The sequence below is a fragment of the Balearica regulorum genome, chromosome 3 (assembly GCF_011004875.1).
Source record: "Balearica regulorum gibbericeps isolate bBalReg1 chromosome 3, bBalReg1.pri, whole genome shotgun sequence".
In the NCBI taxonomy this organism is placed as follows: domain Eukaryota; kingdom Metazoa; phylum Chordata; class Aves; order Gruiformes; family Gruidae; genus Balearica; species Balearica regulorum.
In genome coordinates this window covers 26,434,808-26,451,479 of record NC_046186.1, presented here as the reverse complement: position 1 = coordinate 26,451,479, position 16,672 = coordinate 26,434,808, and the positions used below count along the sequence as shown (strand labels likewise).

The following is a 16,672-nucleotide window of genomic DNA, read 5'->3' as shown; positions in this document are numbered from 1 at the left end:
TGCTGGCTCTGTGGGAAAATAAGACGTGTACTACTGGGAAACGTTGGTTTGAGACAATAATGGGGAGAGGGCCATTGAAACTTTTCTTTAAATTTAAACTCATCTGTGGTATTCAGGATGGAAGACGATTCTTAATTGTAATGAGTATTTAAAAATAATAGTGGTAATAATTTAGGACTATTTTTGCCTTAGGAAGAGGACTGTTTAACAACGGTATGACTGAAATCTTGTCATTTGTGAAAGTTTTTTTTGTAATGAGCAATGTGGCCCTTAATGAAAGGGCTTGCTGCTCTTCCTTCGTCTTTCTCTGGTAATTCCAGCGCTAGAAACACTCTGAGTAAAGCTTTTTCTGGATGTATTGAACTTCTCCCCCTACAAAATCTTAGTGTTTCTATGTTTTTGTTTGTTGTTTCAGACCCCAGAGTAAAAGGATGGCTTCTTCTGGAGAACTATACACCTACCTTTATCTTCTCAGTCTTGTACTTACTAATCGTATGGCTAGGACCAAAGTACATGCGGAATAAGCAACCATTCTCATGCAGGGGTATTCTAGTGGTCTACAACCTTGGACTTACACTGCTTTCTCTGTATATGTTTTATGAGGTAGGAGAAAAGTGGTTGGGTTGGGGTTACTTTGCAGTGTCTTTTAATTATATTGCCTTATGTTGAAAATTATTTCTGAGGACAGTCCTCCTAAACCGGGGGAAACATCTGCAGAAATGTTACGACCATTCTTCAATGTCACTTCTCAGGGGAGAAAACCGTAGTTGTAATGTTACTTCTAAGGATGGTGTGAAACAAACCTTGGCTTAAACATCTGTGCTGACCTTGGTTAGCAATGTTTCAAACGCTTGTCTCAGTGCAAGCGAAGGCCTGATCTTTCAGCATCAATCTCCTCCTTGCCTAGAAGTCATGCTCAACATGATTGTGCTGGTGGATTGTACAAAGTACTCCATAGCAAAACTACGGCTTGATTCGGAGTGCAAAACGTGTTTTCTTTAAATGTGTTTAATCATGCACGCACTCTTCGTATCTATTTCTGTGAGCTTGCAAAAGCTTTGTGTCCTCTTAGTTTTGCTGAGACAATTACATCAACGCCATTGTGATTCATCTGTTTCTTGGAAGTTAAAATCTGAACATACAAATATATTTCAAACTGAATTGGACTTTCTGTGGACTTATTTTCTTTCCTAACAAAACAAAGATTTAGACAGTATAAAGTTTTCCACTTCCCAGAGAGCACTTTAGCTGCTTTTACTCAAAGTTGTATGTTTTTTATTAAAGTGAAAATGAAGAACTATGGCAGCGTAAATAAGAATGTGGTCAGAAAATGATTGAGTGTGTGGCTTTAATGTACAGAATACTCTGGCTTGCTTTTAACCAAAAGCATTTCTCCTTTCTGTATGGAGAGATTTCATTTTCAACATGTCATTACAAGCTATAGCTAAAACTACTAATCTCTTTTTTTTTTTTTTCTTTCTTTTTTTTTTCCCCTTGGCATTTGCTTAGAAGCATATGCAGGCTGTAGTTCTCCTTTAAGTTTGTAGTTAATTCTATAGTGTTTTACAAGGTGAGTGTTTAGAAAGGAAGTGATTAAAATTTAAAGTTGTCTTGTGTAGTGAATTGTCTAGTCAAAAATTACTGAGTTGGGTTGTTAAGTACTTTGATACTTAATTCTTCGGGGGGAGCAGTTTTGGATTCAGTATGTACTTGGAACAACTTGTCTTCTTGATGTGCTTACATTTCTAACCTCCCTGTCAGGATGTTACAATCCAGAAAAATTTGTGTGTTGATCTATTTAATTTGTCTAAAAGTAGTGTTGCTGTGGACTTCATGTACATCATCTGCATTATTTTGTGCAGTGTGGATAAAACTCTCAGGATAGCCAATCTTTTATCCTTGAATACTTGGGATAATACTCATAGTTTCCAAATGAAAATTACTGTAACATTCTGCCATGTTACAAAACCTGCTGATAAATTTAAACAATAGAAAAGATCTGAACTGTTGATCTTACAAATGCCTTTTTCTTGCTAACAATGAACTGGTTACCAAGAAAGGACTGTTTGTTGTATGCTGAAGACATCCTCATACTTGTAACCAGCTGAATAGCTTTCGTATTGTGAAGGAATGAGACAACTAAAATACCGTGACTATTAAGGTTCCTCCTTCCTACATAATGAAACGCTTTACATCAAAGTGAATATTGCTCTTAATATAACGTCATCTATATGGAAGTGTTCATTGATATTGTTTTAAATTTATCTTCCCTTTATAAATGGGAATACACGAAGCTACAGCGTTATGAAGACTATTAAACTCATGATGGTTGCAACGAAATGTGTTTGACAGCACTTGCAAGCTAGACGTGAGGGCAAGCGATGTTCTGCAACAGGGGACTGATCCCATAAAAATGCCGCCAAGCAGAGAGCCGTGCTGACATAACACTGCGCTGCTTGATGTTTGCAGGGAGAGAGCTGAAGGGCCAGGTGATAGGGAAAAAATCAGCTTCCTGCACCTCCAGGTACGTTCTCTAGCTGTAGTGCCTCCGCAATTACCTGTGGCAGTGCAATGCAGGCGATACCCTTGCTTGGATCATGTCAGTTGTGGAAATCTGGCTTTGAAGGGTTATCCATATGTCAGTAGCACTTTATAGTACATGTACTCAGTTTTAAGATAAAGTGGTGAAGAGCAGCGTTACAAAAAGGGATGTAACTCTCTGTTCTCTTCCTTGTTGTCACTTTGAGTTTCAGCTGGATTAAACTTTTTTTTCAGTCCTAGTTTGAGGAAAGTCATCACCGCTTACAAACTCGTTTAGTAGCCTGTCTGAAAATAAGCTTCTTTAATAGTTTGTGTATGATACACCTGAAGCACTGCTTTGGAGTTTTTCCTGAGTTGTAGCTGAGGTGGTTCAGGTCATGATTCATTACATCACAGCTCAGTTTCAATATTATATGACCAAAACAAGATATTAAAGTGAGGCATCCTCCCAACTAGGATGAGAAAGATGACCTACTTGGTTTTCTGACCTTTACATCTGAATGTATGCAATAACGTGGGGGAAAACTTTTTGCATTGTAGGATTTGTATAATTCTAGTTATTGTGTACTTGCACCATGTGGTCTACTGATGTAATATAATCTAACCTTATTTTAAAATCACTGGAAATCTTATACCTCTTATTTGGAATTCCTAAGACGGTAGTTTTTGAGTGTACCTGCTATAAATTATTGATTTGGGCATTTAATAGCCGGGCTGGGTTCTGATACTAGCAGAACAGAGTAGTGGACTACGCTTGTCCCGGATGACACAAAAGGCAAGGCAGACCTCGGGGAGTGGGAGAGGTTTCTCCAGGCTGACCTGTCGCTCCCATACTTCAGGAAGAGGAGATGCTCATTAATGCCCACAATGCCCCATTAGGGGCAAACGACGATGTTTTCCTCTGTATAAATCTGCAGAGGTTGGAGTTTGAGGGGAAATAGCACTCCTGACTTGCGCAGGGGCAGCGGGGGGCGGCCTCCTGCGCAGTGCAGGAGGTGCGTGGCCGGGCGGCTGGCAGAGGGGCTGTAGCATGCGGGTTAGTGGCCCGCTGGCTGGCATGGCTGTGTCTGGAAGAGCTGAAGCAGTGGTTAGAGCAGCGGAGGCGGCACCGCTCCCCGTGCTGCTGCTCTGCACCACGACCACGAGCCGCGTTGTCTTGCCACGCTGTGGGCAGGGCCTGTGCCTTCTACTCGAGTCCCAGCTGGGTGATTTGGCAAAGCAAGGAGAGTGCCGGGTACCCAGTTATTCAGCACGCAGACCTGTTTTATTTTGGGGGTGTTTGTTTGAAAAACTAGCCAAGTGATCTGGACACCCGGACTTACATTTGAGAAAACTGGTCAGTGATGAAGGCTCGCTTTCTTAAGCAATCTCTTTACTGTCTTTATTTCATCTGAAAAAATAATTCCCTGCTGAATCTGCCTGAGAAAAGCCTCAGACTTTCCCGATGGGGGAGGTGTTGTAGATGCTGTGGGAAGTGCACCCCACAGCCACACCCTGTGGTAGGAAGGAGGGGACTCGGAGAAGCGGTGCTGTGGCACGTGAGCCGCAGGTGGCAGCTCGCTGCCCTCTCCCCTTTCTTCTCTACAGGTCCCGAAGCCTTTATCTCTGTCCTGAGGTGGCGGCGTTCGTGTAAAGATAAAATTTCCTGTCTCTGCAGGCATTTGCTTTCTTTGGTCAGACATGTGAACATCTGCTTCTTTTCCTTCTAAGGTAGCTCTGTTTGGAAGCTCGTGAACCCATCACACCTTGACAGCGTGATGCAGAGCTGGGTCCCTTATCTGCCCCTCTCCAGCAAGTCTCAGGCTTTGGTTTTATCACAAGAAAACAAAATCCTCCCCAGTAACACCTCTCCTACAGCCCAGTCAGACTGCTGTTAGTGTGCTGGGTTATTTTGGTAGCAGAGTTGATAAAAAAAACCCACATGCCACAGCATTTTAAAGAATTCAGCAATGGAATTTCAAAATGAAAGCAATATAAAAAAAGAAAATTTTCATGCAGGGGAAGGAAGTACAAGTTGCTTGAGCACAAAAGCAACTTTGAGCTGCAGGGTTTTCCCTTGAGCTGAGGGACTTAACATTAACTTTGAGCACCATTTTAATTGGCTTATGAAGGAGCTGTCTCTTTTTGTGTCATTTAAAAATCACATACTCTGGTGAAAATGATTATAGTCAGCCTTTTCTGGACAGGTTAATTTCTCGAGAGAAGATATGCCTGTGGTTGTACATCAGCAATGCCATTAGCAAGCCTGGGCTCCTGCCAGCCTGAAGATGAAGGACTTCCTAGGGCAGGGAAAGGTTGTCTCCAGCCTGGGATGGCTGAGGAGCCACCAGCCCGTTGCTGGGCAAGTTGAGACCTGCTGTGCAGTAGCTGTAAGGAGGGGTTAGAAACTCTGGCCATCCTCGAAGCAGACCACAATGAACATGAGCAATGACTTAAATGCACTACCAATTTATGGCACTTCTGTTTATTGCTTTCTAGGTGGCACGTAAGCGGCTCCCCGGTGCTGTACGCCCAGCCCCGTGCGTAACAGAGCCACTTGGGAACCGTTCATGGTCGGGTCTCAGAGTGGCCCATTGCTTTTGTTTTCTGAAGTCTTCCAGCATGTGCTGAAAGTATTGTGGGTGCAAGAAATAGCAGTGTCAGGCAAAGGAGCAGCTGGCTAACTCGGAAGAGGATTATCTTCGTGTTGTATGTTGCACCACGCAAGGTTTGTGGGCAGCAGCAGCAGTTTGTGGGCAGCAGTAGCAGTTTTTCACCATTTAGTTCCTTCTGGAAAGGGAGGAATTAAATTACTTTTGTAACATTGCTAACTATTTATATGATAAAAGATGTTACCACTTCCTACAAATGTTGCTTTGCTTCTATCATTTAAGCCCCTGTGGCTATGAGAGTATTACAGCTCCTAGCGTATTATTATATGCTCTTCTGGAAACAAGGGAATACTTGGGTTTAGCTGAACCTGCCTATAGCCTTTGCCCTCCGGAGTGGTGGGATCCATCCAGACACCTTTGGTTGTGTTACGCTTTAGGTATTGGACCTGTATCGCTTGGAGGGAAAGCTCTTTGGGTTTCACTATGCTTGCTTTTACTTGGGAGAAGTTTATGGACCGCAGCGTTAGTGATGGATGCTATTTGGATTAATTACAATATAAACATTGTGATTATCCCTCTATTCCTAACACTTCCTTGAAGTATGAGAACTGTATGAAAACATCTGTAAGCACTTAACAACGTGATCACAGCACAATGTGGTCTTCTGTCTCAGGGACGGGCGGGCACTCGTGAAGCCGCACAGGCTTTCCCTCAGTGCCCTAAGAGCGGTTTGGTGCAGGGCTTGCTCCAGGACGCAGCTGGTCCTTTAGCAGAGTACCGCTTTTAAACTGGTGTGCTGTGCAGAGCTGTGCCTGCCTTACGGCCGGGAGAGGAGTCCTCCCAGGGCTGCATTCCCTTTCCTGCTTGGACAGAAAAATTGCTTGGGATCTGCCGCTGATGTGCATGGCTGCCCTGCTCTCACTGTGGCAGGGTGGTAGTGATTTATCTCTAATACACGAGATAATTCCGGGTCTATATGTTATGATATAACTAGATGTCTTATTTTTTTTTCCCCCTAAATAGTGGTAATAATTCTATCTCAGAAGGTCAAAAATAATTACTTAGGCTGACTGGGTATTTTAAAAGCTAATTTAGGGGAAAATGAGGCATGAAAGAAATAACATGAGGGAAAGGTAGACCATTTAAGTGATAATCTTTATTGTACCGTTTAGAATTAGCTTCCCATTCACAGTTCTGAGCAGCATTTAATCGTACCGGTTATTGCAGTCCTTTAATGAAGTGATCATTTTAACTGACTTATGGTACAAAGAATTTTCCACTGTGGCTTTGCAAAGCTTTTTTTTATTCTGCACGAGCATAGATGAAGCCAAAACCAGACAACTTGCTTGTGCAGGATATCTGTCTCAGCCTTTAAAATGTTTTTTTTTTGGGGGGGGGGGTGGATACCTAGCAATTCTTTTTTTCACTTGGGAATCGTCTAAATTTGTTACTCGTCTCCTCATGCTATTCCCAAGAGGAAAAACATCTTTATAAACAACATCCAGTGATCCCTTCTGTTGTGATATTAAAGGAGGGCTTGCTCCTGTCCTTGCACCCGCTCGCCCCTCCCATCCCACCCCCAACCTGCCCCTCCATCTCCCACCCGTGGAAGGGTGGGATGTAAACATCCAGCTTGGCCCTTGGTTCTCCGGAGGTTTCAGCCAGCCTTTTCAGGCAACGGGCTCCCCATCATCCTCTCATGACTAATAACTGGTCATTAACTCTTGAAAGTAATTCCGTCACGTTTGAGGTATTATTTGTTATGCCAGGAAGTTGGGCAGGCAACAGCGTATCCTGTGGGGGAAGTCACTTGTGCTGGGAAGGATGTAATGTACTCAGGATGCGTGAATTGCTTTAAAAGATCTTGAAGAAGCACAATACAGTAAAACATCAGGTTTTAGCTATTAAGGACAGCAAAGATGAAGATTTACTCTGTCATGCAGTTGAAAAAATTGTAGTCCGATCTCTGCGTAAAAAATTTCTTTATAACTTTTTCATTCCAAAAATAATCAAAAATATATCTACTTTACGTTAGTTGTTCGCTTTCTCCAACAATGAGATCATCAGCCAAGAGGGAAAGACGTTTCTTAAGAATCTGTCTGGAATATGACTGTGCAAAACACACACACGCTATGGGGGACAAGTGGGGATGAGATGCTACCTCTTATTTTTATTCTGGTATACCCTGACTGGAAGAATTTGTTAATTCACCCTCCTCTATGATTCAGTCACTGCTTGGAGCTTGATTTCAACCTAATGCCCCACTTGGGTGCCCATGAATCCCTTGACACCAGAGCCGGTGTCGAGGTTTGCGTGTGCCGCGGGGTGCAGCCTCCTCCCCAGATGACACTTTATTCTTTGATCTTCTCAGCTGGTGACGGGAGTATGGGAAGGAGGATACAATTTCTTCTGTCAGGATACTCACAGTGGAGGAGAAGCTGATATGAAGGTAATGCAATCGAGACTTATAGCTAATAATGTTTCAAATTGTCCTCTTGTGCGTAAGTGGAGAGCAGAACACTATTGATTATGCGGATTTTGTTCAAACTATGTACTTTTTTCCCCCTCCTTTCACAATACAAAGGACAATGCATTGTCAAACATAATAGTTAATCTACAATATATTCATGGTTGGTATTTTGGTGAGTGATTATCTGTAAATTTTCCAAGTGTTCCCAGGTCAAAAAACAAGGACTTGGTCTTCAGACTGTATCCACCCACTGTGTGTTGTGACTCCCCTTCTCTTTCTGAGATGTGGTGATGGTTTCTTATGGTCACTGTTCAGACCTCTCCTTTACAGAGAGTACTGTGGGACCAACTCTTGTTAAATATTTTCTTGTTTTTTCCAGGACACCCAAGGTGCACAGCAACAGCCTCATAAAACAGTCTTTGTCATCCTGTTTTCAGCTGTAACAATGGGTTTGTACCTAGATCTCCTGTGAAGAGACCTGAAGCTGAAGCATTACGGAAGATCTCAGCAGTGTCTTCAATCCAAGTAGTGCAGGACAGAATCTGGATTTTAATTACTTAGATAGAAAAAGAGTTGAAAGCCCCCAAAATGTGCAGTGCTTCTAAAACTTGTTTCCTCCTTTCTAGATCATACGTGTCCTCTGGTGGTACTATTTCTCCAAACTCATTGAGTTCATGGATACCTTCTTTTTCATTTTGCGGAAAAATAATCATCAGATCACTGTTCTGCATGTCTACCACCATGCAACGATGCTGAACATTTGGTGGTTTGTTATGAACTGGGTGCCTTGTGGTCACTGTAAGTCCTGGGTTTTGGTGGGGAATGCTTGCAACAAGGCCCTCGTTTTGGTTTTCTTTTGGTCAAACCAAACATCTCTGGTACCTTCAGCTGCAGGATTTGTTCTGTCCCATATTAAGCTGCTTCGCTGAATTGCAACTATTGCAGATAGTTGCAGTCATTAAGCCACCTGCAGAGCCTCTAGAAGAGGCATGCCGACGTAGTTTGCAGAATTTGCGTGGCAGTGTGACATTTATCAGCTGCAGTAGTCCAGGTCTAATACCCATCAACCTTGTTTTCTCTTTTTTGCGGTGGTTGCAGATCCTCTAATGAAACAATACCCTTTTCTAAGTCAGGCCCAGAAGCTTGTTTTGGCTGCAAGATGGCTAATAGTGACTCTTGTCCTTGTATCTGTCAAGTTCACTTGAGATGTTACTTTCTTAATTTAATCTCATTATACCAGTAGCCATAACAAATTATTTCAATTAAAATCTTGTCCCCTGAGCGCTAGTGAACTTGACCAAATACATCTTAAGTAGAAGATTTCCGTGTCTCTCTTGTCTAAATCCTGCTAAGCTCTGGCTATCTTGCTTTGATTCTTTAATTTCATTGCTGTTAGCTGGCATCTAGTTTCCTAACTGCATTAGCGTGGCTTAGTTGTGGTTCAGATGTGCTGCTTATAGATACTGGCTTTGTTGAACACTCATCCAAGAGAAACCTTTCCGAATCCAGTGGATGTGAACTACCGGCAGTGCAGACCGAGAGGCTGGGTTGCTCAGGAGTCTGCTTTCTGAGCCAAACAACATAGAAACTCGTATTTGTTTCGTGTTGTCAGCACAACAGTGAGTAATGCTGAACTTATAAAAAGTGTGCATCTGGAGCCACGTTCTCCTCCAGGGAAGTCGATCCCTGTTTATACAACAGTCAAAAGTGCAGATACTTGGAGTCTATCTTGTGTTTGTGTGGTCTTGAAAATACTTTAGTGCTATTTCTAGTGATGTGTTTTTCTTCTTCCTTTCTAAGCTTTATGTTCTGCTTGGTCATCACAGTACTATGCAGCTTGGTGTTACGCTAAAAGTTTCTTTAATGGCAAAAGGTGCTGTAAGCAAGGACAAATAAAACGGCTAAGTTGCAATTTCTGAAGATAGGTATCTTCAGAATCTTGCTTTGGTTGCTTTTGGTTATAAACAACAAAATAGTCTCCTGCCTGGAAGGAAGTGAAATAAGCCTAAAATTAGATGGGTGAAGCGATCGATTGTTGGGAAGCTGTTTTTATCAGCTTCCTCCGTTCCCTTGAGAAGCCAGAATGTAGATGTGAGAAAGAATCGAGGAAACAAAACCAGAAGGCTGGTAAGAACTGCACAGCTGCAAAGCAACTCAGCCAGTCCATTGGGTGAGCAGGAAAAAAATCAGGGGGAAAAATATAAATCTCTTGCCTTTCTTCTAAGAAAAATCGTATGTTAAATAGTAACATTTTGAACTTGATATTTTTGTAGTTTCCATGAAACAGCATGTTCCTGGTAATGCAGTGTACTTTCTTTTTTCTTTTTCCTTTGCCCTTTTTTTAGCTTACTTTGGTGCCACACTGAACAGCTTTATCCACGTCCTCATGTACTCCTACTACGGATTGTCTGCTGTTCCAGCAATGCGTCCTTATCTGTGGTGGAAGAAGTACATCACTCAGGGGCAGCTGGTGAGTGATTAGCTCTTCAGTGCTTCAGCAGGCTCTTGTATTAGTGATGGGGTCCTCTTGTCTTTACCAGGTTAGAAAGTTTTGGCAGGGAGTAGAAGAAGGGAGAACAAAGGCTAGTACCTTCTACATGTTTTAAGTGCCTGAATCACCTTAGAAAACCAGCCTCTGCACCTCCGTTTGCTCTGTTTTCGGGACAATGGGGAGCTGGGGACTGATGGCATACACAAATCAGTGCTGAGATCAGTGGGATCTTCCTCCACCACCCCATGTTGTGTGGCCAGATACATCTGGGAATCGCAGCACTAGGTTTTCTGGGGCTCAGTAGCCAGGGAGGAGGGAGAAACTTGTCTTCGAAGCCTGCTTGAGCTAACATGTTCTTCTCTGTGCTTGGTTGCTCAGGCTGATGTTGAGATGACAGACCAGAAACCAAGTGCAACGTAGTCCACAGCTAACAAGACCCTTCATTCTAGTCCTGTGGGACAATGGCTTTTCTGTCTCACTTTTACATGCAGTTGCAACTGGCTTATTAAAAACTGTTCAATATTTCTGGTCTCCTTCTGCACTTCAAATGGCCAGATTTTTTTCTCTTGTAACTCTGTGTTGGACTCTTTGCATCCATTTGTATTGTTTCCTGTGTGTACAGTGATGAAGCCCGAATGCTCTGTGTTGGAGGTGAAAAGAGCAACAAAATTAAGCAATATGGCACATGCTGTAGTGATATTGCATGAGAACCAGGTTTCAATGTGTATAACATGTCAGAACACCACAAGGAAACATGCATGGGTGTTCTGTCTTCCCCATTTTGTAGGTGGGGAAACTGAAGCCTAGAGATAGACTTTTTTGTTATCTTTTCCCCACACCTTCCCTTAGCACCCTCTCAGAGCTGTGAATTGGTTTAATAACCTTTGCTGGTGATGATTAATAGCATTTGCTGCCAGCAATTCGGAGTGTTGATTCTCAAAATCTTTTATTTTTTTAGCGCTCTTCCTTCCTGAGGATGGCTAAGTATTGTAGCAGTGGATATCATTGCTTGGGGGAGGTTTGCTTTGTGTGTTGGGTTTTTTTCCCTCCAGATTTAGGGTGTATTCTTCATCCTAGTTGTTTGAGTCCTACAGAGTGCAAGTGTCTCGGTGCTTCAGTTGCTCCCCTGGCTATTGTCATAGCTGCTTTCACTTCCCTGCCTGCATAGCTGTTAGGGCAGCAAAATAGCAGAGCAGAACACAACAGTCTTTCCCTTTTAAAATAAACATTCCCTAATCTGGTAGCCTTCATGTAAGGATGAATTTTGCCTAAGGCCCTTTGCAGCACTTAAGCCCAAACTCTGTTTTTCAAAAAGAGATAATTGAAGATAATTAAACGCCAGTCCTCCTCCCTGCCTCCTCAGCTTCCCTGCAGCCTTTACCCCAAAAATTCTTACGCTGGAGCCATATGTCAGGCAGTGGGAGAGGATCACGGGATCTGACTGTAGACCCAGGGACCCCAAACCTTTTGCAACTGAAGCAGTGAGATGCAAATCTACTCTGTGAGGATGGTAGAGTCAAACCCCAATGAGCTCACACACTAGGAAGAAGGTGGTCTTTGTTTCTTAGTATATTTGTAAATCAATTCAAGGTAAGTTACTCTAATGGAGTGGAACAATATTCTTCAACTAAAACCACTGAAACAACAGAACACCACGGCCTGACTGTCTGTTAACTCAGGTTTACACTTAGTAAGACAGAGAAAATAAACTTGTCAAACACATGCTATTACATATTTTTGATTTGTTTTGGAAATAACTAATGAGATTTTGGTCACTAATGGCTTTTTTCATCCTTGCATTAATGTGCTCCATTTCTGTTTTTTTCTCTCTCCCCAGACTCAGTTTGTCCTGACAATCTTCCAGACCGGCTGTGGTGTTGTTTGGCCATGTGCATTTCCTCAGGGGTGGCTGTATTTCCAGATTTCTTATATGATTTCTTTGATTATCCTCTTCACAAATTTCTATATTCAGGTAAAAGTAATATTCATCGACTCTTTGTAGCATTCTGCTGGCTGTATCTCATTGGAAAGCTGTTTACAGAAAGATAGGCTTGAAATATCCTTTTGCTATCTTCCAGTAAAGTGCATACGTTCTTGAAGTACTATACTTGTTGGTCTGCCCTCCAGTTTCGAATCTTCTGATGTTTTGTATCCGTAATTCAGGACAATTATTAATTTCAGTAAGCTGAGTGGCACAAAAGGCATTTTAATAATGCAATTTTAACTGCAGATAAGGGAGAGGAAGAGCTGTATTGTAAGACACAGCTTTCCAGTCTGAAATAAAACAGCAGCCTGTGAACCTGTGAAGCACCCAAAGGAATTGTTCGTTACCGCTCTTAGAAGGGGAGATGTTTGTTTTATATCCAGGGAACCTTCCCAAACTCCCAACATACAAAATCTGATTTTGGCTTACGTTTGCAGGCATTTGTTTGTATTTCCATATGGAAAATTAGCGTTTTGAATTGTGTTTCTACAAAATTGATTTCATGTCTGAACAGATCCAGACGTGTTATTCTGAGTAGTTCATAATCAGGCTCTGTGAAAAGATGTATGCAGCTTCAGAAAATCAACACAGCCTACTGCCCCCAAACAAGCAAACTCTGTTATATATTTTAAACGTCTCTTGAAAGATTTGAGCATTTTGGGTCTGGTAAGAGTGATTCATGGGGGAAAATATAGCAGGCTTCCCTATCTGTGATCTTCTGGAACTTTTTTAAATCAGTCCCGTGGTTCATATCGCTTGCTGCATATGAATGTGCTAATTAAACATGATAGTATATTCCAAATATTACTTGACTTTCTTCATCAATTTTACTCATATTTTAGCTTTTAACCATTTAACTTTTTTTCACACACACATATTTTGGGAAACACACCTTTGTCAGGCGACTAAGCCCCTTTGACAAAGACTAATTCATGTATATGTTTTCATTGTAATTTTTTTTGGGGGGGGGGTCCCAAGCCCCTCTCATCCTGTTAGTTTTTGCTTCCCATATTGGTCAGTGCCAATTGCTTTCACATTTGTCTCTGAACTTCTCTCACTGTTCTTGTTTACCCACTTCTCTGCCTGCGTTTGAGATAGTGACCTGCAGAGCATCAAACCTCCTTCCTCACTTGTCATTTTAAGTATATTCTTCTGTCACAGTCTGCTCATAAAATCACTTCCCTTGTTTCTAATTTACTGTTAACGGAACACTACCAATGCTGCCATCATACTACCAAGCCTTTTTCTTTTCCAGTGAACTAATTCTCTTGCTGTGATGAATGAAAGGCGTAGTATAGCTTCATATGCAAAAAATGGTAGAGCTTGTTAGACCCTGCCACCATCACAAAGTCTTTAAAAATGATGGTTGCAAGTTTACTTTTGAGTTTCTTGAGTTTACCGTGAGGAAGCGGTTATTTATATCTATTTAAGCAAAACCATGTGTCTTTCCATGTATTCTAGACTTACAACAAGAAGGCATCCTCGAGGAGGAAAGAGTATCAGAACGGCTCTACGGCCACTGTGAACGGGTACACAAACAGCTTTTCTTCCCTTGAGAACAATGTGAAACAAAGGAAACAAAGGAAGGATTGAAGACCAAACTGAAAAACCATTTTGATAACCCCAACAACAAAATCATCTGATTGTAAGCACAATAAGAGTTGTGCACTAATACTCTAACGGCTACTGTAACTATTCCTGCCTAGAATAGTGTGATTTATGTAGGACTTAACCAGTGCAAACACCCTAGAAACTGTATAAAGAACATAAAAGTAGGTTAAAGTTTAAAAATAATTCTGGGCTGTCACTGACCCCGCTATAGACTGTGGAAGGGAGTATTATCGTAGTATCCGACACTGCTGTTGCCTTACTAGTCAATATGATAGGTGCTGAATTATGATTCACAATTTGAAAACACTGTAATCTAAACCTCCATTTTTTTTACTGTAGATCATGCATGTGATTGTAGAGGTAATTTGTACGATGCTGGTTTCAGTAGATAAACACACATGCCTTAAATTAAAAAGCAGGGCCCAAAGCTTATTACTGGTTTAAAAATTAGGGTATGATTCAACTTTTCAGTCAACTGACTTTTTATTAAAAAGTCATTTAGAAGAATCCATTGATCATTTTACTGTTCTGTATGTGATACATGTTGTTACGTATCTCTTACGCGATACAGTGAAATTGGAAATGGCGCGTTTAGTTTTGTATATTTGGCTTTAACTGACTAAACAGTCACAAACCAGATGGAAAAGTTATTTTACCTTTTTAATAGATCTTATTTTTTTATTTGAAGTATGTCACTAATGTAAAATTAATTGGCGCTTACACAGTCCAGTAAGACTTAAATATTGTCTCTAAGGTTTAGAGTATATACAGGGTGGACCCATCTTTTCTTTTCTCTTTTTTTTTCTTTTTTTTTTTTGTTTTCCTTATTTCTGAGAATTCTTAAATGCTAAATGAAGAATGGTTTTTAATATGGAAACTGGCAGAATTTCAAGTGTTATTACCATAGCCATATCCACATTTTAAGAGCTACTGTTTAAGTCTGTGATGTATCCAAAAGCGTATTTAAAAACGAAGACAGAAAGATGCTTTTCTGATAGAACTGTCTGTATTTAAGTTGGTATCTGTACTGTTCTTATTGTAGCATATGTTCATTTTTAAAATGTGCCTAACACAAACGTGTTTTTTTCCCAAACAAGCAAAATTAAACAGTCTAAGTCATACCTAATGTTTTTTAAGTGTTACTGAAATGTGCTGGAAATGTCTGTTTCTGTAATGTGAGTTGTGTGTATCACTGGTAATGTTTTGGCTTGTTATCTGAGGATTTGGTTTGAGTGCTTGTTAAAGCTACTCCTTCTTGTAAAATCTTGCCTTGCACATACGAGGAGTCAGTTGCAAAGCCAGTATCTATTGCTGGTATTCTGGTATCTGTTGTGGTGGAGTTTGGCTTATGAATATTTTATTCATTAAGCTCTGAAAAAATGAATAGTGCAAGACATTCTGCTGGTCATTGCTCAAGTTTAACTGTTTTTTGATATTTATATAAATGCCAGTTTTAACATGTTTCTCTTTTTTCTTTTTTTTTTTTTTTTAAATTAAATCTTTTTAAAAATTTTTGCACATTTCTTAGGGAATTATTAAGTTCTCCTACTAGCCTTGTGGGTTTTCATTCCTTGTTTTGAAGGAGACAGTGTCTGTTGTTATGTTTACATTATCAAAGCTTGTGCGCGTGTCTTCATTTCTAGGTACTGGTTTGCAGAGTCTTTACATAGCTCAGTACAGCAGCTATAATGTTCAAAATAGGCTGTCTAAATGTGCTAGAAATAAACCCTTGGCTCATCTGAATATACCTACGTTGTTAATGTTTGACATGGTTTAATCATTAAAACACTTTTGATGATCTCTGCCTGAATTCTGGTGGGTTTGTACAGATATAATGCATTGCCCCATCCTGTGTCAGGCTAAGGAGGAGCCGTTGTGGTGGAAGGACAGCTGCAGATATTCAGAGAAATTGAGCGTACCAGAGATTTGGTAACAGATTCCTTACAGAAATCTTCGGCTGTTACTAAATGCTGTTCCCTTGCCTGGCTGTAGAAATACTCGTCTGTGTGATGGATTAAACCTCCTGCTGGGATTACTGACTCGCTGAATGCAGAGCAGCCCGAATGGCTCTGAGATGATGAATGCCAGGAACAAAGCTTAGCATGTCCGAGAGGGACTTTCTGCCTCAGCTATCCTGTCTATAAAATGGGAATAATAGCTCTCTCCAGAGTGGGAGCATCTTTGCTATTTCTTTATAGCTCCCCTTGCCCTCAAGTGATCATTTCTGAGCCCCCTCCAATTCTGTTTAATCAGTGCATTGCAACAAGCGCAGATAGCTTGGTGATGGGCTCAGTAAAAACAGAACTACTCACATAGCTGTCTGCCTTCTCACTTGCAGGCTCTTAAAACAAGAAACCTAGACCAGGGAAATGAGGTTTGCACTTTGCATGAAAGGCTCAGAGGTTTCATGCTATGCTGGTCTCCTCTGGGAGGGAGTTCCAAATGCCTGAGATGGTTGCTAAGACAGTTTTGTCTCCTACACATGCAAATTCAACTTTGAGTTTTTTTCGAAGCAGGACTCAGTAAAGTGCAATTCTTTGGATGATAAGCCAAATCTACAGGGAGTACCTAGGAGGCAGAAGCCACAGCACCAGCCTAGCCTTCCCTGGTGAGCCAGCGAAGACTGGGCTGCTGCGCTCCAAACCTAGCCTTCAAGGTCAGTGGCACACGGCGACAAAATGTGATGGTTTGCCACCATGTAGACCCAGAGACTTTGTCCAAAACTGGCAGATGTGGTCTTGGGAAGATGTATGGTATCAGTAGTGTTCATACCTGCAGGTAGAACGTTGTGGCTCCTGGGTACTCTTCTACAGTCTCACCAGCAACTGAAAAGTGTCCAAGAGCTGTAGGGGTTAGATCAGAGATCACTTTACCATAACTGACAACCAGACTGATGGACCGAGGCAGGAGCCTTGGGTCTGCCTACCTGGCTCGGCTCCCAGTGTGTTACCTGACCTGGGGCAAGTGACAGCCTTTGGATTGCC

General features: G+C 41.5%; 1 protein-coding gene across 4 annotated transcripts in view; it reads left to right on the top strand.

Annotated features, from left to right (window-relative positions):
• The window catches only part of ELOVL5 (ELOVL fatty acid elongase 5), a 39,236-nt gene extending 23,750 nt beyond the window's left edge, over window positions 1–15,486 (top strand). For all 4 annotated transcript variants that reach the window (XM_075747349.1, XM_075747351.1, XM_075747350.1 and 1 more), the window contains exons 3-8: window positions 416–603; window positions 7,504–7,581; window positions 8,229–8,400; window positions 9,948–10,072; window positions 11,931–12,065; window positions 13,539–15,486. In XM_075747349.1, the coding sequence (XP_075603464.1) occupies window positions 416–603; window positions 7,504–7,581; window positions 8,229–8,400; window positions 9,948–10,072; window positions 11,931–12,065; window positions 13,539–13,670 (830 nt within the window). In that variant the 3' untranslated portion in view covers window positions 13,671–15,486. The remainder of the gene's footprint in view (window positions 1–415; window positions 604–7,503; window positions 7,582–8,228; window positions 8,401–9,947; window positions 10,073–11,930; window positions 12,066–13,538) is intronic.
• The last annotated feature ends 1,186 nt before the right edge of the window (window positions 15,487–16,672 follow it).